General features: G+C 43.8%; 1 protein-coding gene across 1 annotated transcript; it reads left to right on the forward strand.

Moving 5' to 3' along the window:
* Positions 1-25: 25 nt before the first annotated feature.
* GTF2H3 (general transcription factor IIH subunit 3) lies at positions 26-20,869 on the forward strand. The gene is made up of 13 exons (XM_081841639.1): positions 26-116; positions 1,519-1,598; positions 1,985-2,091; positions 2,671-2,816; positions 4,092-4,154; positions 13,176-13,205; positions 14,457-14,485; positions 14,580-14,654; positions 15,879-15,932; positions 17,215-17,283; positions 18,548-18,683; positions 18,797-18,833; positions 19,542-20,869. The coding sequence occupies exons 1-13, from the start codon at positions 107-109 to the stop codon at positions 19,609-19,611; spliced, it is 906 nt and encodes a 301-aa protein (XP_081697765.1). The 5' UTR covers positions 26-106; the 3' UTR covers positions 19,612-20,869.
* Positions 20,870-22,468: the final 1,599 nt, after the last annotated feature.

Here is a 22,468-nt window from a genome sequence, read left to right on the forward strand (position 1 = left end):
GGAGGGAAAGTGGGGAAAAGTGACGTCGAGATGGCGCGCCAGAAGCTCGCGTGACCTCATTCTCGAGCGACGGAAGTCCGCCTGCCTGTCCCTGCTGCGGGGCGATATGAGCGGAGGTGAGTCTCCGCGGCGCCTGGCGGCGCCTCCCCGCTGCTGCCCCGGGATTTCAGGCAAAAACGGGGCGGGGAAGGCTCGGCGGGGCGATTCTGGCTCCTTCCGTGGGCTCCTCTTGAGTTAGCCCGGAGGGAGGGAGGGAGTCTCACGCGCGTGGCTGTCGGGTTCCTCCTCCTGTGTGTGTTTTAAGTTCTGGTTCTGTGGTGTGGCTGCATCTGAGCATGTGCTGAGTGTTTTTCCTGGTCCTTAAATATGTGCAGAACTCCTCCCCCTCTTTTTTAAAAAAGAAAACTGAATTTAAAATGGGATCTAAGCACTCACCTCTTAGCACAATTTCCACCCTTCCTTGGGATTCAGGTGTAAACGTAGGCTACTAAACACCCACTGAAATGCACAAACGTATCTCCACACACAGAGAGATCAGCTTTCATTTGCATGTTAACAGCATTAGTGCTAACTGGAGCAAAATAATTGATTACAGCTTTCTCTCCTCCGCTTTCACTCTCCCCTCCCCCACACCTCTTCCTTTTCTGACAACTTTCTTCGGTTTTTAGGACTAGTAAAATTTTGTTTGCTTGGCACCCCTCCATTGCCTCCAGAGACAGACAGGTGCCAACTGCCTACACATTTGCTTACATTTCCTATCTGTAAAATGAAAATAATAGTATCTATCTCAAAGAGCTATTACAAAGATTTTCTTTTATTTTCTTACAATTATATCCCACCTGTCTTTCATCATAGAGCTCAAGGTTACATACACTTGGTTCCCATCAACACTACAGTATTCAGAAAGAAAGAAAGAAATGTAACTCCCAAGGGCTGCTGCTGTATCTATTTAAAAAGACACTGGAAGCTTTCCACACGGAGCAGGCCTGCTGTTATAGCACCTCTGTGGATGGATGTAGACTCATAGAATCATAGAATTGTAGATTTGGAAGGGACCCTGAAGGTCATTAATCCAAGACCCTGCAATGCAGGAATCTCAGCTAAAGCATCCATCCACTCTGCTTAAAAACCTCCAAGGAAGGAGAGGCCACCACCTTCTGAGGGAGTCTCTTCCACTGTTGTACAGCTCTTACCGTCAGAAAGTTCTTCCTGATGTTTAGTTGGAATCTCCTTTCTTCTCCCTGTAGCTTAGGGGTGGGGAAGCTGTGTTGTTGTCCAGATGTTGTTGAACTCCAGTTTTGACTAAGCTCAGCCAACAGGGCCAATAATGATAATGGGAGTTGTAGGCCCACAGCATCTGGAGGGCCAATGGTTCCTTGCACCTTCTGTAGATCATTAAGAGACAGCAACAAACAAAATGGACATAGACTGTAAATTTCAATCCTCCTACAGAGCTGGGAAACTGTCAGCTAATGTTTTCACAGTTTTGGGGGCTGATGTTTCATTATTTTTTTCCAGATGATGAGCTGAACCTCTTAGTCATTGTTGTTGACACTAACCCTATTTGGTGGGGAAAGCAGGCATTAGGAGGTTCAGAGGTAAGACTTTCCCATTATATGTGAAACCTATGTCAGGATCATTGATTTTCTGACCTTTTTTAAAAACAACAACAACACTAATTTGGATGCATTATAATCTAGATTGAAGTCTTCAGCGTTGATACTAAATAAATGTTCCTGTGAGTCTGAAAAACTTCCAATTAAGTGCGTGGTCCTATGTCAGTTGTAGTTAGAACTGGACTGATAAGGTGCTAATTCAGTGTGCTAATGTGCTGTGTTCAGTGCAGAGCCAGCCCCAGGGGTCAGCATTGTTGGGCAGTTGTCAAGGCCCAACATAAGTACAGTTTGATGAGATGTTCACAAATTTAATTTCCCATTTTAAATCTCTGTGGTGTTTAATAATTCTCCCCTGCTTTTACCCACAGCTTACATTATCAAAATGCCTCGATGCAGCCATGGTGTTGGGAAACTCGCACTTATTTATGAACCGCAACAACAAACTGGCTGTGATAGCCAGTCATATACAGGAAAGGTATTGTAGCTTTTTGGATGGTTGTAGCTTTTTAATGGTCAGGCATTTGGAAAGAGAGCTGTGGATGGACTACACTAGGAAGAGGCTAGGGTGGGTGAAGTTCAAATAGCAGCGTATCAGATTCTGAAGTTAAACAGTGGTGGGGTGGCTGGATCTCAGACTTACTCTTCTTTGGAGCCTCATAAAAGACATCAAACTGGCTGCTCTTTGGAAACAGTGCTGACAACAATGAATTTTTTGTCTGATCCAGAAAGATGATTCATGTATTTGGACTTGCGCCAGGTGAGCATGTGAATGATCCAGCAAGGCAGTGCATGAGCTCTGCTCACCTAGAGGCTTGTAGCCAGGTGAGCATGTAAAGGGCAAAGGGGGCCTTACCGACCTCACAATGTTGCTGTGAAGATAAATGAGAACTGAACTCTAAAGCATTTTATATGCTGAAGTGTATAATAGAAATCAGTAGGAACAAAATCATGCACATTTTCTTTTTACTTTTCATCTTGTCTTTAATGCTGAATGTTGTCTGATGCTTCATATTGTGGCAATTAATTATGTTAATACAACTTCAATTTCTCTTAGTCGTTTCCTCTACCCTGGAAAACATTGGGCACCAGCTGATCTCTTTGGTGAATCTAATATATCTGGCAGCAAGGATGGAAAATACGAGTTGTTAACAACAATAAATGAAACTATTGCAGAAGAGATCAAGGACCTTATGACCAACAGTAAGATGAGAAGCTGGTTTGCTCTGCTCTGTTTCACAGTCTCTGTGTTTCCTACTTACTTTTCCCCTAAGCCATTTAACCCTATGACCAGGTAGAGGGTTGACTTCCCTTAGAATGCATTACTATGAAAGGCAGTTTTGCTTTATGTAAGGGATGGGGAACCTGGGGGCCTCCAGATGTTGTTCAGCTCCAATCAGCCCCACTCAGTGTGGCCAGTGGTCAGGACGTAACATCTGGAGGCCTACAGGCTTGGTTGCAGACCCCTTGGGTGCTGCATCATCCACTTTCTCTTGTTCCTTTGTGGCTGTTCCCTCCACCCAAGTTGACATGGACAATTGCCACCTGCTCTTATTTAGTCTTGAGAGATGCCTACACTGCAAATACCATGTGTGATTTAAATGGCTATACTAGTGGTTCTCAAACTTTTTTCTTTGGGCCACACTTTCCAGAATTTTTTTTTTAATTTAAAAAAAACTCATAGCAGTGCCTGATTTATGACATAGAACAAAATGGCGTATGAAAATGGTGTATCCAGGAAGTATAAAACAATGCAGCTTTATGAGAACAGAAATCACTCCCAAGGTATAAGTCTAAATGAGTCTTGTCCAGCACTCTGTTCAAACTGCGATTCTGGATCACAACCAGGATTGTCCTCGGTATCACGCGATGCTCTTGCTCTCATTTTAAAAAGATACCTATCCTTATTCTGCAAATAAAAAATCATTTTGATACTACTCTATACTGCACTGAAATGTTTAAATGTTTCTTTGATTGTCCTTGAATCTTTCTGCCAGCCTTGCCATTCTGCCCTGCCACACCCTTTGAGAACCCCTGCACTATACATTTCTTTCTTTAGTTCTAACATTTTAGATCTCCTTTCCCAGGCACTGACCACCAGACCCGGACATGCTTAGCTTCAGCAAGGGAGTGGTCTCATGTGCCTTTGAATTACTCCCTAGAACAGAAGGCACCAACCTTTTCAGGCTTGTGGGCACATTTGCAAACTAGAGAACCTTGTGGGCACTGCACACATACCAGAACCAGGCACACAACACAACCTGTTCTATAAGCTACAATAGAATCCTTCTTTCAAGTCTAATTTCCATGGGGGAAGGAAATCTACAGCAAATGGTTAACAGGTTTTCATCATCATAAAGAACTACCTGTAGTTAAAGCATAATGTGCAATTAACACAATAAAGCCAAGAAATACCAAACCATGTACTCATTTTGTCTGTGTGTTGTGTCTGTGTGTGTGATTTCTCTTTTGTGGCAGCTGAAATAAGAGGGCAGCAGACTGAATCATTACTGGCAGGATCTCTTGCTAAAGCAATTTGCTGTATCCTTCTGAAATCAGACTTTTAAAGTTTTTCCTGTTCTTTCAAAACCAAAGAATGGAGATAATTTATGCAACCACTCCTGGATTTGTTGTATGCATGTGTTGAGCTGTCATTCTGCATCATACTTTATATTTATTTATTTATTTTTTATTAAGGATTTTCTTGTTTTACAGAAGTGTAGTGCCTCGTATTTTTTTTTTTTCCTTCTTCTTCCATGTAGCATTTTTACAAATCCGTTTCATTTGTTGAGGCATTAGGGGGAGAAGAAAACAGAAAGAAAAAAGAAAGGGGGGGTGGGGAGAGGGAGGATGGATGGGGGTGGGGTCGGGTGGCGGTGTTTCTATTATGTTTAATGTGTGTAGAGTTTGGTGTCAGCGTTGCTTGTGTTGTTCACTTGTGTTCCTTTGGTGATGAGAGAGGTTGGGGTTGGCTTAGGGTGTGATTGTTTGCTTGTGATTGGCTGTGGTGATCTTTGTTTTCGTGTGTGAGTGAGGTGGGTGGGTGTTTTGGATCAGGTTAGCCATATTGATTTGTATGCTGTTGGTGGATTATTGTCATTGTCCTGTTGGGCTGTGTATGTGATAAAGGGGAGCCATACCGGGGTGAAGGCGTCTTCTTCTGTTTGTCCCCGTGTCAGTTTCAGTTTATTAGTTAATTTTTCTAGTAGGGCTGTTTCCCATACTATTTGGTACCATTGGTCCATGCTTACTCCTGACAGGTCTCTCCAGTGTCTGGTTATGATGTTTCTGGCTGCTGAGAGCAGGTGGGTTATGAGTTCTTTGTGGTGTAAATGGGCATTGTTGTCTTGGAAGATGTTTAGTAGGGCCAATTCTGGGGTGATGTCTATTACTTGCTTAGTTATTTTACATATTTCTTGTATGGCTGTTGTCCAGAATAGTTGAATTTTGGGACACTCCCACCACATGTGGAGGTATGTGCCTGTGGAGGTGCACCCTCTCCAGCATTTTGGTGAGGTTCCTGGGTGTATTAGCGCTAGTTTCCTTGGTGTTAGGTACCACCTGTAGGTGAGTTTCAGTGTGAGTTCTTTTCTTTTTGTTGATATGGATTTAAAGGGGGGTTTAGACCACATTCTGGTCCATTGAGTGGGGTTAATCTCATAGCCTATGTCATTCTCCCATTGTTTTTTGATTGTGTCTAGGGGATTTGCGGGATTTTGGAGTAGTATTTTGTATATTGCGGATACCGTCCCTTTACCGTTTCCCTTTGTTGTTAGGAGGAGGTTTTCGAAGGTTGTCAGGGGCCTAGTTGCTGCTGATTTTACTGTTGGGTTGTTTAAGAAGGCATGTAGTTGGTGTTGTGTTAACCAGGTCATTTGGGTGTCTTCTAGTTTGTCTTGTATTTCTTGTGTTGACAAGGGTTTGTTATTTTTATAAAAGTCTATCAGGCGATATAAGCCTTTGGTTCGCCAGGTTTTTGTCTGGAGGTTTTGTGCTGCATGGTAGAATAATGGGTGGTACGCCAGGGGGATTAGTGGGGATGGGGTTGGGGATAGTTTGCCTATTTGTGTTTTCCATGCTTTGAGCATGGTCTGTGTGTACGTGTTAAGTGTTGTGGGAATTTTCTTTAGTTTGTTTGGGAGGAGTGGGTATGTTGTGGTGCAGGTGTTTTCAATTGTGTCCCTCTCTAAGTGTACCCATTGTTTTGTCTCATCTTCTAGTATATATGGGATTATATGGCGTATTTGGTTGGCATTGTAATATGCTTCTATGTTGGGGATTCCCCATCCTCCTTCTGAGGTGGGGAGGTGCAGGTATTTGGGGCTTATTCTTGGTTTTTTATGTGAGAAGATGAAAGAGTGTAGTTTTCTCTGCCAACTGCGAAGTTGGGTTGAGGGGATCCAGATTGGGAGGGTTTGGAATAGGTAGGTTAGTTTTGGGAGTGTGATCATTTTGATCATGGCTATTTTGTCTGAGAGAGTGAAATTCATGTTATTCCATCTCTTTAGGTCTTTGTTAATTTGTCGCCACAGGGGCTTGTAGTTGTGGAGGTACAATTTATTGAGGTTTCTGGTTATTTGTACCCCTAGGTATCTGAACTTGGTGTGGCAAAGTTTTATTTTGGTGACCTTCGTGAGTTCTTTTTGGGTGTGAGGAGGGGTGTTGAAGCACATAGCTTCTGACTTTGTAAAATTTACCTGTAGGCCCGACACCATTGCAAATGTGTTGAGTTCTCTGATCAGGGAGGTTGCTGTGCTTATGGGGTCTGGTGTTGTGACCATTAGGTCATCTGCAAAGAGCCCTAATTTATAGGTTCTGCCTTTTATTTCCACTCCCTTGATGTCTGTGGCTGCTCGGATGCGGATTGCTAAGGGTTCCAGAGCCAGGATAAATAAGAAGGGAGACAGTGGGCATCCTTGTTTCGTGCCTCTTTGGATAGCTATAGTATTAGAATCCATATTGTTAGTTCTGCATTTTGCTGAGGCTTGGGAGTATATTTGTTTGAGGATTTGTAGGAAGTTGGGGCCAAATTTCATGTTAGTTAGTACTGCTAATATGTATTTCCACTCCAAGCAATCAAAGGCTTTGAGGATGTCTAGGGACATAATTGTCAATGGGAGTTTGGTTGCCTTGCTGTTTTCGATCAGGTTCAGTAGTTTCCTGATGGGGTCTGTTATATTGCGGCCAGGGACAAAACCAGTCTGGTCTGGGGCTATTAACTTGTGTAGGAAGATTTTTAGGCGGTTGGCCAAGATTGATGTGAATATCTTGTAGTCTTGGTTTATTAATGAGATTGGGCGGTATGATTCTACTTTGAGGCTGTCTTTTAGTGGTTTTGGGATGGAGACTATTTTGGAGTGGGTCCAGGTTTTGGGGATGGGGCCCCCTTTTATGATGTCATTGAATAGGCGGGTCATGTAGGGCATCAAGGGTTCTTTGAATTTCCTATAGAATTCTGCTGTGAAGCCATCTGGGCCTGGGGCTTTGTGTGGTTTCAGGTTTTTGAGGACCGCATCTATTTCCTCTGGGGTGATAGGGCTGTCCATGAATTCCTGTTCCTCATCAGTTAGGGTAGGCATGGTCAGTCCTGCTAGAAATGTTCTGATTTCCTTCTCTGGTGGGTTATGGGAGGTGTATAGGTTGGAGTAGAATTCTGCAAATTCTGAGGTTATTTCTTCAGGGGAGAATGTTATGTTGCCGTCTTTTTTGGTGATGCAGTGTATTCTTGTTTTGAGTGCTTTTTTCCTACATCTATTTGCTAGTAATCTGGAGTTTTTCCCTCCATATTCGTAGAAACGTTGTTTAGAGTGTAGAATGTTGATCATTGTTTTGTTAATTTCTAGGGAGTCTAGTTCTCTCCTTTTTTGTTCTATAAGTTTGAGGAGTTTTTTAGATCCTGTTTGTTTGTAGCGTGATGAGAGGGCTGTGATGTCTTGTTCTATTTTGCTAATTTTTGAGGAGGTTTGTTTTTTAAGGAATGTTTTCTCTTTTATGCAAGCTCCTCTGGTGACCGCTTTCATTGCATCCCATAGGAGGGGGGTTGTTATATTGTTTACATCGTTTTCCTTGAAGTAGTTTTGGAGGGTTTTTGTGAGACTCTCTCTAATTTGTTTGTTTGTAGTTAGGATGGGACTGAAGGACCATGATGGGGTGGTTTGTGTTCCTTCTCCTATTTTAACGATGACTTCTACTGGGGCGTGATCTGTGATTTTAATGTTACCTATGTTTGTTGATTCCACTGAGGGGATCAGACCCTGTGTGAGTAGAATGCTGTCCAGTCTGGACACTGTATCATGGCGTCCTGATTGGAATGTATGGCTGATGTCTCCCGGGTTTTGCTCACCCCAAATGTCGTAGAGACCCCTGTTTTTTAGCATTTTTAGTAACTTGTAAGAGTTCCTAGTTGTTGGAGGTTTGCTTCGGAGGAAGGTTGCCCATGGGGTTGTGGGGTGGATATCTTTCAGGGATAAACCTTTCATATTTAGATTGAGGTCCCCTCCTAGGATTGCTTCCCCTTCAGAGAAGGAGAGGAATTTGTTTAGTGTCTTCTGGAAGAATTCTAATTGTTTCGTGTTTGGGGCATATATGGAGCCGATTGTCAGTTTGATTTTGCCATCTAGTGTCCCTTTAGCGAAAATGAATCTGCCTTTTTTGTCCTTGAGGACTGTTGTGGCAGTGAAGTTCAGGTCTCTACTGAGTATTATGGCTACACCACGAGCTTTCCCTGAGCCTTGTGCGACCCACTGTTGACTGAAGCGGGGGTCGCTCAGGAGTTTGCTGCCTTTGGGTGGGTTGTGTATTTCTTGTAGGAAGGTGATGTGTGGTTTCATGGTGTTTATGTATGAGGTGACGCGTTTTCTTTTGATGGGGTTTCCCAGCCCCCTCACATTTAATGTAATTGCTTTTAGGTTAGCCATCTTGCTTATCTTTTATGTGGGGCGATTCCCTGCCAACCCGTTCGGGTTGTCTTGTGTCTCTCTCTTCGTGTTGTTTAAAGAACCAGTGGGGTTGCGCTGACCTAGGGTGTGGTGGGTGGGGGGCTAGTGGGATTAAAGTGAGATTTGGGTTAAAGAGTAGGGGGTAAGTTGTAGGGAGTTTCCTATATGTAGTCATATAGGTGTTTGTTTGGGGTATTTTGGGCCATCTGGCATTTAGCCGGTTGGTCCTAGGTCTCAGCTGGTGTGGAAGGCCATGTTCAAGGACAGGCCATCCCCCCTGTTGTCTGCGATAGGGGGTGATCAGCGAGACAGTGTGAAGTGACTTTGTAACGTTGCTGTCAGGTATAAGGTTCGTAAGCAATGTTGCCAATGTTATAAGCAACATTGTTGGTGTGTTGGGGTGGGGATGTGGGTGCTGGTACGCTCTGGTGCCACCATATTGCTGGTTGGGTATCAGATTTTAGCCTGATTGTGGGTTGTGTTATTAAGGTTGGAGTTGTTTATCCTTAGTATGGAGTATGAGGATGTTGAAGGTGTGGGTGATGGGGAATGTGGTTGAGGTCGTCTGGACTGGTGTTGGGGTGGGGGTTTCTGTGGGGGTGCGGGGCTGGGGGGGATGTTGATGGTGTTAACTAAATCTATGTTTGGGGGGGAGGGGGAAAGGGGGGGAGAAGTCACCAGTCCTTCGGCTTGTGGGTTTTTTTTTCCTGGTTGCTTCATTTAGGTGTGGTTGTTGTTGTTGTTGTTGTTGTAGGGTTGTCCATCTGCGATGAATTGGTTTGGTTAATCTTGGTCTGGTTTCTTGTGTCGTATGGCCGGCGGGACGGTTCTGAGCGTTGTGCTTGCCTGTATTGGTTTGCGTAGTTCTGCCGCTTCTGTTGTTTCTTTTTGCTCTGTACCGTCGTCCAGTTGCTTGTTGTTGTTTCCTCGTGGTTGGGGCTGTCACTTGGTGGGTTTGTCGGTTGCCATTCCGGTGGGAGGTCGAGTTCAAGGTTCTTTAGTAGTTGCAGGGCCTCAGGTATGTTGGTAACCATGTGTTGTGTTGTATTGGTTGTTACAATGAGACGGAAGGGGAAGCCCCATCGGTATTTGATCCCTGCTTGTTGGAGACGCTGGGTGCATGGGCGCAGGCTTTTCCTCCGGTTTAGGGTATCCTGAGATAGGTCCTGTAGGGCCAGAATGGGGGTTTCTCCATATCGAAGGTTGCTTGAGTTTCTGAGGTGGTGCCATATCTCTTCCTTCTTTTTGTAGCGTGTGAAGCATACAATGATGTCTCTTGGGGGGGCGCTGGGTTTTGGCATAGGTTTTAGGGCTCTGTGAGCCCTCTCCAAGTCATCTGCCTCAAGTTTCAGGCTTGGGATTGTGTTTTTTAGCCAGCGTATAATTAGGTCTGCTGGGCTTTTCTCCTCTGTCTTTTCAGGAAAGTTGCGGAAGCGGATGTTACAACGTCTATTGCGATCTTCAAGGTCGGCTTGCTTAATGTTCATCTCTCTGTGTTCTGCTTCCATTTGGTTTACCAGTTCATCCAGTTTCTTGTTCACACGTGCGTTCTCCTCCCGGTATTGCTCTATTATTTTTTCTTGCATTTGGTTTTTGTTCTCTAGAGCTTTCACTTTGGAGGTTAGATTGTTGATTAGTACCTGCATGGGAGCCATTGTGGCCTTCAGTGTTTCTTCTAATCTTGCTTCCATTTCCCTCAGATCTCGTTTTGTTATTGGGTGGTCATCATCTTGAAGGGGAGTTACCATCTTAGCATTGTTTGCCATCTCCCTGGTTGGTGTCATCTCAGTCTCCCTGATAGTTTTAGTTTGAGGTTGGCTTGGCGTCCACTTGGGGTAGGGCGTGTGGTGGTTAGGAGTTGTGCCAGTGGTGATTCCTGGGTATTGTTGGGTTGTTGAGCTGATCAGGCTTTGTTGGCTGGTGGCTTTTACAGAGCGTTTGGATTAGGCGGTCATTTGTGTCACTTCTAGCCTGTGTTTTAAGAACTTCTCTTGGGTTTTCTGTAGTTGCCTCAGCGGTGCCACCGAGGCTGGGGGGGAGGGCAGGTAAGCAGAGGTGGGTAGACTAACGGACAGACAGTTCATATAAAGGGAGGGGGGTTAGCAGGTAGAGATGCAAGAGATTAGAGGGGTGGGGCCAGGGGGAATATGTCTTTAGGAGGGGGTTGTATATACCCAAAAGGGGTACTGGAGTCCAGTTAAGGTGGAAATTGGGGTTGGGAGTGCGCTTAGAAACAGAGACAGACAAATAGGCTATATGTAAAGGGTGGAGGGAGAAAAGGGAAGAAGAAGAAGAAGAAGAAAGAGAGAAGAAGGGGGGAGGCGGGGGGAGAGGGGAGATTGGAGTAAGAGAGAAGAGAGAGAGAGACAAAAAAAGAGTTGAAGGAGAGGAGAGATAGTACAGTAATATCAGAGGTATTAGATTGCAGCAGTAGTTTTAGCTATAGTATGAGGGGGCAAATTATGATAGGGTGATATGAATGTGTGTATGTGTTTCCTTTAGGGGAAGGGGGGGATGGAGAGAGGGAGGAGGGAGAGAAAATGAGAGGAGGAGGGGGAAGGGTGGGGGAGGGAAGGAGAAGAAAAGAGAGGGGGAGAGGGGAGGAGGGAGGGAGGGGGAGCTGCTGCAATGGTATGGGGGAAAGTCTTATTTTAAAAGAGGGGGTGGGGGGGAAAGGGCTCCCCTCTCAAAAACAAACTGACGGACAGGCTAAAAAGGGGGGGTTGATTTTAAAAAATAAAAGGGATAGAAAGAAAAAATTGGGGATGGAAAATGAAAGGTGGGATAAAGGGAAAAAATGAGGAGGGGTGAAGAGAGAGAGGGGAGAGCAAAAAGGGAGAGAAAAATAAAAAGGGGGGAGTTGAGGGGGAGAGTATCAATAACAATAGCAGTGATATAGAGGAAATTTTTGTTTTAAAAGAGAGTGGTGGTCGTAGCTGGGGGCGAAAGATTCCCCCCTCAAGAACAAGCCAACAAATAGAAAAGAACGGGCTTTAAAAAGAGAGGGGGGAAAATGTGTGGGTTGTTTTTTTTTTAAAAAAAATAAAAATAAAATAAAAATAAATAATAATATTTCCCCCTAATTATTGTTATTATTTTTTATTTGTAAAAAAGTAATTAAAAATGTACCGGTAAAAGATAAAAATGAGAATTAAAGGTAAAAAAAGGGGGGGTTGTCTTTAGATAGATAGATAGATAGATAGAGCTTTTTATTTAAAAATGAAAATAAAAATGAGTAAAGTATAGATAAAAGAGGATAGGTAAAAGAGAGTGGAAAGTCTGGGGCGAAGTGGCAGTCCCAGGAAATGGCCTGTGATGGTTCAGGGCTGTTTTCTGGGTACTGCCATTTTAATTCTTAAGAGGGGAGTTTGAGGTGAAAATAAAATGAGGTTTAAATTGAGGGTGTGTATGTGTGGAAAAGTGTGTCTTTAAATAGTGTGTAGGAAAGATAGAAATAAAAATAAAGATTCAAATAAAGGGTGGCTGCAGCAGCAGTGGCCCCTCTTTTAAAAAGAAAAATGATAAAAGTAGGTATATGGGGGGGGAATAAAAAAGAATTTCTTTTTTTAAAAAAAAAAGGGGGAGAGGGGTAGGAAGGGGTTAAAAAAAAGGATTTTGTTTGTTGGTTGTTGTTGGTTTTTTAGAAAAAAGGAGAAAAGAAGGGGGTAGTTTCTTCCTTTTTGCGATCTCCTTTGTCATGCGGCTTTGCATGGAGGGGTAGGCTCCGGTTGGCTCAGCCACGTGTTTTTTCGCAGCGTCCTTTGCCTTCCCGTGTTCACCTACCTCCCCTCTTCCTTGTCGGCAAAGCTAGGGCTCCTCTTTCTTTCTTTCTTTCTTTCTTTCTTTCTTTCTTTCTTTCTTTCTTTCTTTCTTTTTTTTCCTTCTTCCTTCCCCCTTCTCTTTTTCTCCCTCTCTGCGTTAGCTCCACTGTCTTCCTGGATTTGGAGCTCCTCTCGGCTGTTGGGGGGGGGGGTCGGGTGCCTTTCCGGCTCAATCAAGGTCGTGGGGGGGGTGTTTTGGCTCCCTTGAAAGGCGCCCCGGGCACCCCCGATTCCTCTCCGTTGGCAGTGTTGGCAGCAGCAGACCTGGGAGCCCGGGAATCGGCCAGACAGAGCCTTTCACTCTGGCTGGCTTCAGGAGCTCTTTTCTGCTGCTGCAGCCGCCATGCTGCCTCCTGCATCATACTTTATAAAGGGTTTTATAAGCAAAAAAAGGGTGGGGGGAGAGCGGTAGGTCTCTGCCCCCAATGAGCGTCCAGTGTATACATACATCTTGACAGTGGAGCATCCAGTATACATTTGGACGGGGGAAGGGAGAGACAGACAAGCCTAGCAAGAGAGAACTGGGGATAAATGAAGCTTTCCCTACTTAGGCATGGTCACAGTTCAGGAAGGAGGATGAAGGAGTTGTGCTAAATGTTTAATGGAAAAGGCAAGGAGAGAGCTGATTGATGCAAAAGAGGTGGCAGTTCATACATATTCACCCATGGAAGCACAAAAAGGTACCTTATATATCAGGCCAGATGTATTAGTACCCATAACCCAGAAATTCTGCTTTTATAATATCTGTTACATGAAGATGCTCTTATTTTTAACAAATTATTCCTGAATATTAAATGTCTTAGATATTCACAGGATAACTAAAGAGGGAAAAGGTACAGTATTATGCTTAACTCAGTAACAGTTATTGGGGTTTTTAAAATAAAAATGGGAACAAATTAAGAGAGAGAAATGTGGGTTGACTTTTTTGCATCTTTATTACTCTGAATTAAATGAGCTTACTACTTTTAAGATTTATTAATTGACCTTTGCATGTGTGTGTTGTTTTCTGTGCAGATATTATATATAATTTGGCCTAATGCATTCATACCTGAGCTCTGGTTAAGGTCTGAAACATACAGCAAAACTATAGTATAGCTTGCCAAACTAAGCTCTGGACTTGGAAGGCAAATACAGTGGTACCTCGCAAGACGAATGCCTCGTAAGACGAAAAACTCGCAAAACGAAAGAGTTTTTCGTTTTTTGAGTTGCTTCGCAAGACAGATTTCCCTATGGGCTTGCTTCGCAAGACGTAAACGTCTTGCAAGTTTGTTTCCTTTGTCTTGCAAGTTTGTTTCCTTTTTCTTAAAACCGTGCATTCACTTTGAGGAGCAACTCTTAGCACGCGGTGTGGTAGCCTTTTTTGAGGTTTTTGAAGACTTTGGTGATTTTTGAAGCTTTTCCAAAGTCCGTGCTTCGCAAGACGAAAAAATCGCACCACTGTATAGGTTTTAAACTATGGTTTGCAGTTAACCATGGTTGATACTAACAAGAGTTTCTGAAATATCTTTAAATGAAGGTTTCATATCCTGTTTTCCAGCCAGTCCTTAACAATGTTTGGGGTATATAGGAAACAGTCTTACAGCAGGCCAGACTGTTTGTCTATCTAGCCCAGTTTGCTCCAGTATGTGCGATTGTGGTTCCCTCCAGACTTCAGGGTCTCAGTCAGAGAAGGACCTTCCCATCACTTCATAGAATTGTAGAGTTGGAAGGGACCACAGCGATCATCTACCCCAACCCCTTGCAATGCAGGAATCTTTTGCCCAACATGGGGCGCGAACCCATAACCCTGGGATTAAGAGCCCTATGCTCTACCAACTGAGCTACCAAGGTGGATTCCTGGATCCCCCTTTTTTTTTTAACTGGAGATGTCAGGTGTTGAACCTGCAACTGCATGCCAAGCATGTGCTCTGCTATTGAGCTATGATTGTAGTCAGATGATGTAACATTTAACCTTGCTTAAAGAAAACAAACAATGGAGGCTGCATAGAGATTTTGTGAACAGACTTGACAGCAAAGCTTTGGAGTTAGATGCAATTATATCTGTATATTTCTCCTCTCCCCCCCGCCCCTCCTTCAATATGCAGCCAGCCAGGAAATCAAGTCTAGGATTTTGGTAAGACTTTTCAGATTTCCTTCCAAATACTGAATCCCAGCAGACTCCACTTGATCAGTATAGTAGACTAAGAAATGCCAATTTCTTCACCCAGGTCATAAAAGCTGCTGAAGACAGTGCGTTGCAGTACATGAACTTCATGAATGTGATCTTTGCAGCCCAGAAACAGGTGATGCTAATAGTTGATTATGACACCAGCACTATTTCTTAACATGTTAAAATTGGGGCATACTCAGGGGTTGGCCAGGTTGGCCCCCACCAAGGATGCAGGCCCACAGGGGTGCAAAAATTGTGCCTCTCCACTCTGGCTTGGAGCGGTCAGAGCCTGCCCATCAGTCCACCTGCTCCCTGGGCTACTTCTCCCCTGGGTGCCTCAGCAGAGGTCGCCAGGGACGGGAGAGTGCCAGCTTTGCTCTTGCCAATAGTGCAACGGAGCTTAACTATGCCTCTGGATATCGTCCCAGCCCTGATTTTTAAAACTAACTGCTCTGTGTTGTGTTCAAGACATGGGGAGGGGGGGAGCTGACAGTTCAAAATGCAGACACCCACACAAATGATAAGCACCTTTAAAAACATGAGTGGAGACCCTGCAGCCCTTTGGATTCTGTTGGGGTCTGACTCCCATCAATCCCAACCAAAGATGGCCAAGTCAGGAATGGCCAGAGTTGTCGTCCAGCAACATCTGTGGGGTTGCCAGGGATTGAGCTTGTGTTCTACTGCTGAGCCGCAGCCTTTGCCCCATATCCAGGCTTCATGGATTAAAGTCCACATCCTCACTTGCCTTCACCATGAACTCATGGACCCAGCTCAGTTCTGATGCTAAACCTTAGTGGATTCTTGCAAGAATGAGCTGCAGCAACCCTCAAGCTTGCATGCCCTTCCCTTTAATATTCTGTTGGGAGCTGCCCAGAATGGCAGGGGAATAAATAAATTATTGTTACTACTATTACTATTATTGTTACTACTTCTCCTTTCCTGCTTGTATGAATGTGCAAGCCCCTTAATAATTTGGGGCTTCCCGATCCCTTATCTTCCTGCCCAATTACTGAGGTCTTTGCACGAGGGACGGGGGTCACTATTAGTGGCGCCCACCAGAGTCCTGCATTCACAGTTGTGGCTGCAATTTTGTGGAACTCTTCCAGTTGAGGTCAGTCAGACCTCCACGCTGTTGAACTTCCAGTGCCTCCTGTTGCCTTTTTTAAAATTCCAGCTAGCATTTTAATTGGAGCCTGGCTTTAGAACTGATTTTCACTTTTTATATTGCATCCTTGTAAACCACCTAGAGATGTTTCTAGCTACGTGGTATATAAATGGTTTAAATAAAAAGACAAAACTCCACTTTCCTTTACTCACACTTTCAATAAAACCTAACTCATTTCCCCTGGTTTTTCAGAATATTTTGATTGATGCCTGCGTTCTGGATTCTGATTCAGGGCTCTTGCAGCAGGTAAGAAGATGTCCTTGAGCCAGTGCACCAACTGGACTCATGCACTTCAACCCCGACTGGGCTAGGCGAGCTGGGTAGCACTTCCAGAGACCACCTTCTACACAGGAACAGGTCAAAGTGCTGTGGACTCACAGCTTAGAGTTGTGAGCACCGGATTCACTTCCACAATACAGTCGTCGCACAGCAGAGTATAGCAGAGTCTGGCAGTGTATAAACGACTCGGAGAGCAGCTCTGTAGAATATCTTCTTTTATTCTATGACTACAACTATAATACAAAACTATATACAGAGCTAAATAGGTCTAAGCATAAATGAATGCTGCACTGAGTGTCTGCAGCTGCTCTTAGCAGCAACCTTATCTCTACACATGATCTCTAACACTCAGTCTCTCTCTCTCTCCGACACACTGACTGACTGACTGACTTGGTGCTGGAGCTGAATAAGTAGAAGGCAGAACACTGCTCCTCCTCTCTGGAGAATCAGCAGACTCGTCAGGAGATTCTTGGATATGGGAGGGGTGAAATCTCCTCAGAAGAATGTTACTTAGTAATTGTCATTGGTTGCATAAATTTGGAAAAGGTGGTGCAGGGAGGAGAAAGAAGAGTGAGAAGTCATCCAGACAAAGGAGGCACAGCTGTTGGTTGTTGTACTTTATTTACCAGAATGCATTAGTTGTGATTCCTGCACTGCAGGGGGCTGGACTAGGTGACCCCACGGGTTCCCTTCTAACTCTACAATTCTTTCTTTCTGTCCTGCAAATAGATTATAGTGTTAGGAGGCCTTTTGATCAGCACCCCAGTAGAAATCACAGCACAATCTGGGAAGTTATTGCAGCACATCTGCCTATTAGCGTTGTGCACCATTTGCATTATTTGCACATTGTTTGAGTATGGAAGGTATTGTTATCTTGGAATTATTTTGCAGGAGAGGGGCTTCCATGCCCTTGAAGTAAACTTTAGAATACCCAGATATCTAGAAAATAAGAGGTCGTGACAGTCATGAGGTCTAGGAGGTTTTTATTATTTTTAAGGGAATTAACAGATATGTACAGGCCCCAGACACATATGAAGATTCCTTATGCTGAGTCAGGCCATTCCCTATGCTGAGTCCACCTCACTTTACTGGTAGTAACTCTTTCAGGCGGGGTCTTTCCTAATCTTACCTGAATAATCCAGGATTGAACATGGGGCCTTCTGCATGCAAAGCATATGTTCTACCACTAAGCTGCTTACTTCCTCCTGGTGTTACATTGTTTTTAAAGTAATAACGCCATGTTTTCCAGGCTTGCGATATTACTGGTGGCATTTACTTGAAAGTTCCCCATATGCCATCTCTGCTGCAGTATTTGCTGGTGAGTTCCACTTTTCTAATCACCTCTATATTTGTTCTGGTTCAGAAGTGCTCCATGAAGAAGCTTGGATAAATTGTTGGGCCAAGAGTCATGCCTGCATTTTGTGTGATGATCTGTAGAGTGCCCCTTTTCTTCCTGACATATGGGATGCCCAAACCTTTTGTGGCCTTGGACTGATTCTCAGTGCAGTGATTTACAGTTTTTTAAAGCTTTCCAGGGAAGGTAAATGAATAAATTTTGTGCTAACATTTTGGATAGGCAGACTTTGCTCCATAGAGGATAGCTATATAAGAGGCTCTCAGTCATGAGATAAAATCAGGGGCCGCCAAACTTTTTCAGCAGGTGGCTGGTTCACTGTCCCTCAGACCTTGTGGGGGGCCGGACTATATTTTGGAAAAATAAATGAACGAATTCCTATGCCCCACAAATTACCCAGAGATGCATTTTAAATAAAAGCACACATTCTACTCATGTAAAAACACCAGGCAGGCTCCACAAATAACCCATAAAATGCAGAGATGCATTTTAAATAAAAGGATACATTCTACTCATGTAAAAACACAGATTCCCGGATCGTCTGCGGGCTGGATTGAGAAGGCGATTGGGCCAGATCCAGCCCCCCGGGCCTTAGTTTGCCTACCCATGGGTTAAATGGAGCCTCCAGGTTCAGAGACAATGTGCTTGTCAACATAAGACAATGCACCGTGCTTTCAAGCTGCCAAAGACAACTGACTAACCACCATTGGAAACAAAGCAACGGGCTCAGCAGACACTGGCTTTATCCAGGAAGCAAGTCCTTGACATTCTTAGTCCTCAGATCCAGGTGTGGGCAAACTTAAGGCTTGTGGAATTTACCTGGCTGTCAGCATCTTTTTTAAACTGGAACCCCAATGTCTCCCAGCTAGAGCCAGGTGTGAAACAGTGGCTCATTGGGTGGCGCCAGTTGCCAAATGAACCCCAAGAACCACCCACTGGAGTGACCTGGATATGCAAGGTCAAAGCCACATCTGGGAAACTATGGTCAAGGATTCTAACAATGTACAGTAGTTTAGAAAAAAACTTACTGTGTTGTGACAATTGGGAGTTGGGAACTCCTGTCAAACATTGCAAATCACCCTGTGCTTTTCTAATGCATCCTAATCTACCTTCACCTGACCCCTACTTTAATCTAGCCATGTTCTCTGAAGTTAGAAAGCTGCTGCTGCTGCTGCTATTATTATTATTATTATTATCATTATCATTATCATTATTATTATTACTACAGTGGGTATATCTGCCTGACCAAGAACAAAGATCGCAGCTAATTCTCCCACCCCCTGTTCATGTTGACTACCGAGCTGCCTGCTTCTGCCACAGAAATCTCATTGAAATCGGTTATGTCTGCTCTGTGTGTTTGTCAAGTAAGTCTTATTATCTGATTGGTTTCACCAGGTTTTGATTGATTTCTGTAGCCTTCCTTAACTAGTCTACAGACTGTCTGAATGTATCTGTTGTTGTTCTTTTGTCCACACAGTATTCTGCAGCTTCAGTCCAATTTGCACCACTTGTGAGTAAGTGACCTTGATATATATATATATATATGTATTTAAAATAAAACATGTCCAGGTAGGGCTGCATTTGTTCTGCATTCTCTGCATAAAAGCAATAAAAAGTTTCTGGCCCTCATTCTTGCAGAGAGAGGGTTTCAGACATGTGTCCATCATGTTTGTGGGAGCTGGAACTGGGCATAGTTTTCAGTAGTTTGTAGGCAGGAATTTGACCCCTTCCCCTTTTTAGCTGCATGACCCTACTAGACATGTTGAAGATTCAGGACAAATAACAAGTAACTGTTCACACAATGCATGTGGAATTTGCTCCCACAATAAGCGATGATGGCCACCAGCTGGGACAACTTTAAAATAGTAGACAAATTATGGCGGATGTGGCTACCAATGGCTGTTGGCCACAATGGCCACATTCTGGCTCCACTGTGCCTCTGGACACAGGCCCCTGGGAACTGTGGATGAGGTGAGTACTGTTGCACCCGGGTTCTCCTTGTGGGCTTCCCATAGGCACCTGGAGCAAGGCAGGAACAGTTAGGTAACAAAAGCAACATCAGGTGAAACAAGCCATTGTTACTTTGCCTGATCACAAGACTGATCCTGGATTGTTCAACACATCTTAGATAAAACAAACAATGGCTTACTGTTATGTGTGAACACATCCACACGTGCAGCTTCTAGCAGCCCAGCCAGGATTATTATTTTTTGTCATTCCAGGACTGCATTCAAGATTTCACTGCCAGCTGTCATGAAGTCTAAGAAAAAGAAATTGAAATTGGCTGTCTAACAGCATTGTTGGTGTATGTTGATTTCCATGTGAATTTCACCTTGTAGCTGTTAAGCTACCGATGACGGTTATGGGACACTGGAGAAGAGGGACCTGTATGATAATCTCTGGGGCTAAATGTTTTGGAACAGCCACATAAGTTGGATGCAACTAGTCTGTTCAGTGGCCCATGTTGACACTTAAAACTTGTGCTATATTACAAAGTCAGGATGGTTAATCAGTAACTGCCTTGGACCAACGGCTTCAGCTAGTGCAGCTGTAAAGCCAGAAATGCGTAAACCCAAGAGTGATGCTTCTCTAATATAGCGTCCTTGGACCAAGTGCTCCGTTTGGAACAAATCAAATCAATTTAAGCCGTGACACTTCCTTTAAAACGAAAGCCCCAATTATTTAAATAGAAATCTAATATTTGCCTTAGGAACTGAAATTTTGGGGCTCCTGGGCTGGTCCTGTAGAGCTCCTTTCAAATTAGTAGAAAGAACTGCCCGATTTAAAGAGTGCAGAAGCCTTGGACTCTAGACTGCTCTGAGCTATGATTTTCAGTATGGTTAACAATGCATCTTAGGTATTTGTCCACCCTCACCACACTTTTTAATAGTGATCACTACATCTGCTTTTAAACAGAGCCAGCTCAGCCAAAAATTAAGCTGGAACAAGCAGATTAACCTATCACAGTTAAATGCCACCATTGAAAGCAGACCAAGAGCTGCTTGGCAATTTCAGTAATGAAACTGAGTCACATGCTTCCATGCCGTGAATTATCCCTGTTTCCTAACAGAATGAAGGAATTCTGACAAAGGCGGCTGCTGCTCATGCTGAGTTTGCTCTGCTTTGAGAAACCAGGAAAGGTTTGGTCTTCCACACTGCAGTACCAAGTGGCTTATCCTGTCTCATGTTTGACCAGCCGCAAGGAAAGATTGAATAGTGTTCTGAGGCATAACCTTTTCTCCTTTTCTGTACTTCTGGCAGAAATCCTCTGCCATGCAATTTTATTTCCTTGAATGTTGGACATGGTTTCAGCACAGCCAAAACACACTTTCTTCCATCCTTCCACAAACAGTTGTCTGTGTGTGCTTTGTTTCCTGAGCCGAAATTTAAAGATTTATGCTACATTTGGTGGTCTATCAGGAACCAGAGCTTTCTAGAGATGCTGTAATTTATTGACAGGCCTGTATATTATACTGAATCTTTGCCATCTCAATGCTGTTTTGTTTTACAAATGTTTTGTAACTTTTCCTTAATAAACCGCTTCTAAGAACACAGTAACAGCCTGTAATTTATTTGAAGAGCTTTGCTATAGTCAAGACCTTTTACAGGAACCACCATTGGTGGACAGACATAAAATCAGGCTAATTTAGGAGGGGCCTATGCAGGATATCTACACAAGAAACAGGTAGGAGTTGCGCAAGTGCACAGTCCTCTGGCCCACCAAACTGCATAGTTACTTTATTTCGTTAAAAATGCATGTTCCACTTTTCTTTAATTACGAAAACCCTCAAAGCAGCTTACAAAGAAGTTCATAAAACGACTTAACCTGCAATTTTTAAAAGTTCAAATTAAGAACGGTTCAATTACCTGAACAGCAGAATCAGGAGCAGGACAAAACAGTCAAATTTAACCTACATTGAAAGGTGTCTGAAGCAAAAAATACAGAGGGGGGGGGTGGAGTCACGAGTCAGACGCCTCAGTAGAAAAGGACCCATCTCAGTTGAGGTTTTGAAAGCAGGAGGGTGCATAGCAGGGCCTTCGACACTGGATGCAGGACAATCTGGGAGGAGGTAGTCCTTCAAGTGTCCTGGTCCCAAACTGTTTGGGCTTTATAGGTAAGAACAGGCACACTGAATTTCATCCAGAAATTAACTTGAAGTTGATGCAAACGAAATAAAACTGGAGGCTAATTGTTCACAGAGCAGCCTCCCAAAATCAGTCCAGCGGCTGCAGACTGTAATGAGTGGGTAGCGTACAAATGATATATTGGCTTGGAAAATTAGCTGCTTTCCCGATTTTGCAGGAAAGCGATTTGCCTCTTGTAATAGCCATTGCTTTGAATTGGGTCCAAAAATGCACCAGAAGTCACTGCACAATGGAGTTGCATGCTCAGAAAATCAACCGTGGTCTAGATCCTGACACCAGCAGCTGACATTTATAAGATTCCTATGTCTGCGTTAGTAGTTTATGACATTAATTGCCTGAAAAGAAGTGTGGGGAACTGAATTACTTTCAATATACAGAATTCTGCCTGATCCACCTGCTGGCAGTTGCTACCACTCATTTGCAACCGGGTTAGTAGCTGTTTACAAGCCTACATTAATCAGTCCTGGAGCAGTCTTCTCTGTTCACATATCTCCTCAAATGTGCATGTGAACAAATTTATACATAAAACTGCAATCTTGTACATGTCTACAAAAATAAATCCCATTGAGTTCAGTAGAGATTACACCAGGTTTAAGTGTGGATTGCAGTAGGATTGCAGCCTAGCCCACCTCTCGAGTGGGACTGAGTGGAGACTGTTTATGGTTACCTTTCACTTTTTTAAAAACAACACTCTTTGTTGATAATTCCGTGAAAGTTCATGGACGGCATCATGTGACCACTAAGAGGCAGCTAACTTCCACTTCTTGTTCATTCCTTCTTGCTGTCTAGGCATTTGTATATATTCGCTACCGGCACAGAGCCTGGGAAATAAAGATTGGGTGCCTGTGGGTGGAAAACACAGAAGAGCCAGTTCAGACATTCAGGCTTGCACAGAACTCTCAGATCACTTTTGAATCCTGCCTTTCTTCCAGAGAATTCGGGCTGATTTTATGTTGCAGGACTGCGGAACTGGATCTGTCAAGGAAGGCCAGATCTTTGTCTC

This window comes from Podarcis erhardii (assembly GCF_964252035.2).
Source record: "Podarcis erhardii genome assembly, chromosome: 15".
Lineage (NCBI taxonomy): Eukaryota > Metazoa > Chordata > Lepidosauria > Squamata > Lacertidae > Podarcis > Podarcis erhardii.

Coding starts and splice junctions, on each gene's coding strand:
- GTF2H3 (XM_081841639.1), top strand. Junction 13,206..14,456: donor GATAACTAAAGAGGGAAAAG/GTACAGTATTAT, acceptor TTCAATATGCAG/CCAGCCAGGAAATCAAGTCT. Junction 15,933..17,214: donor ATTCAGGGCTCTTGCAGCAG/GTAAGAAGATGT, acceptor CATGTTTTCCAG/GCTTGCGATATTACTGGTGG.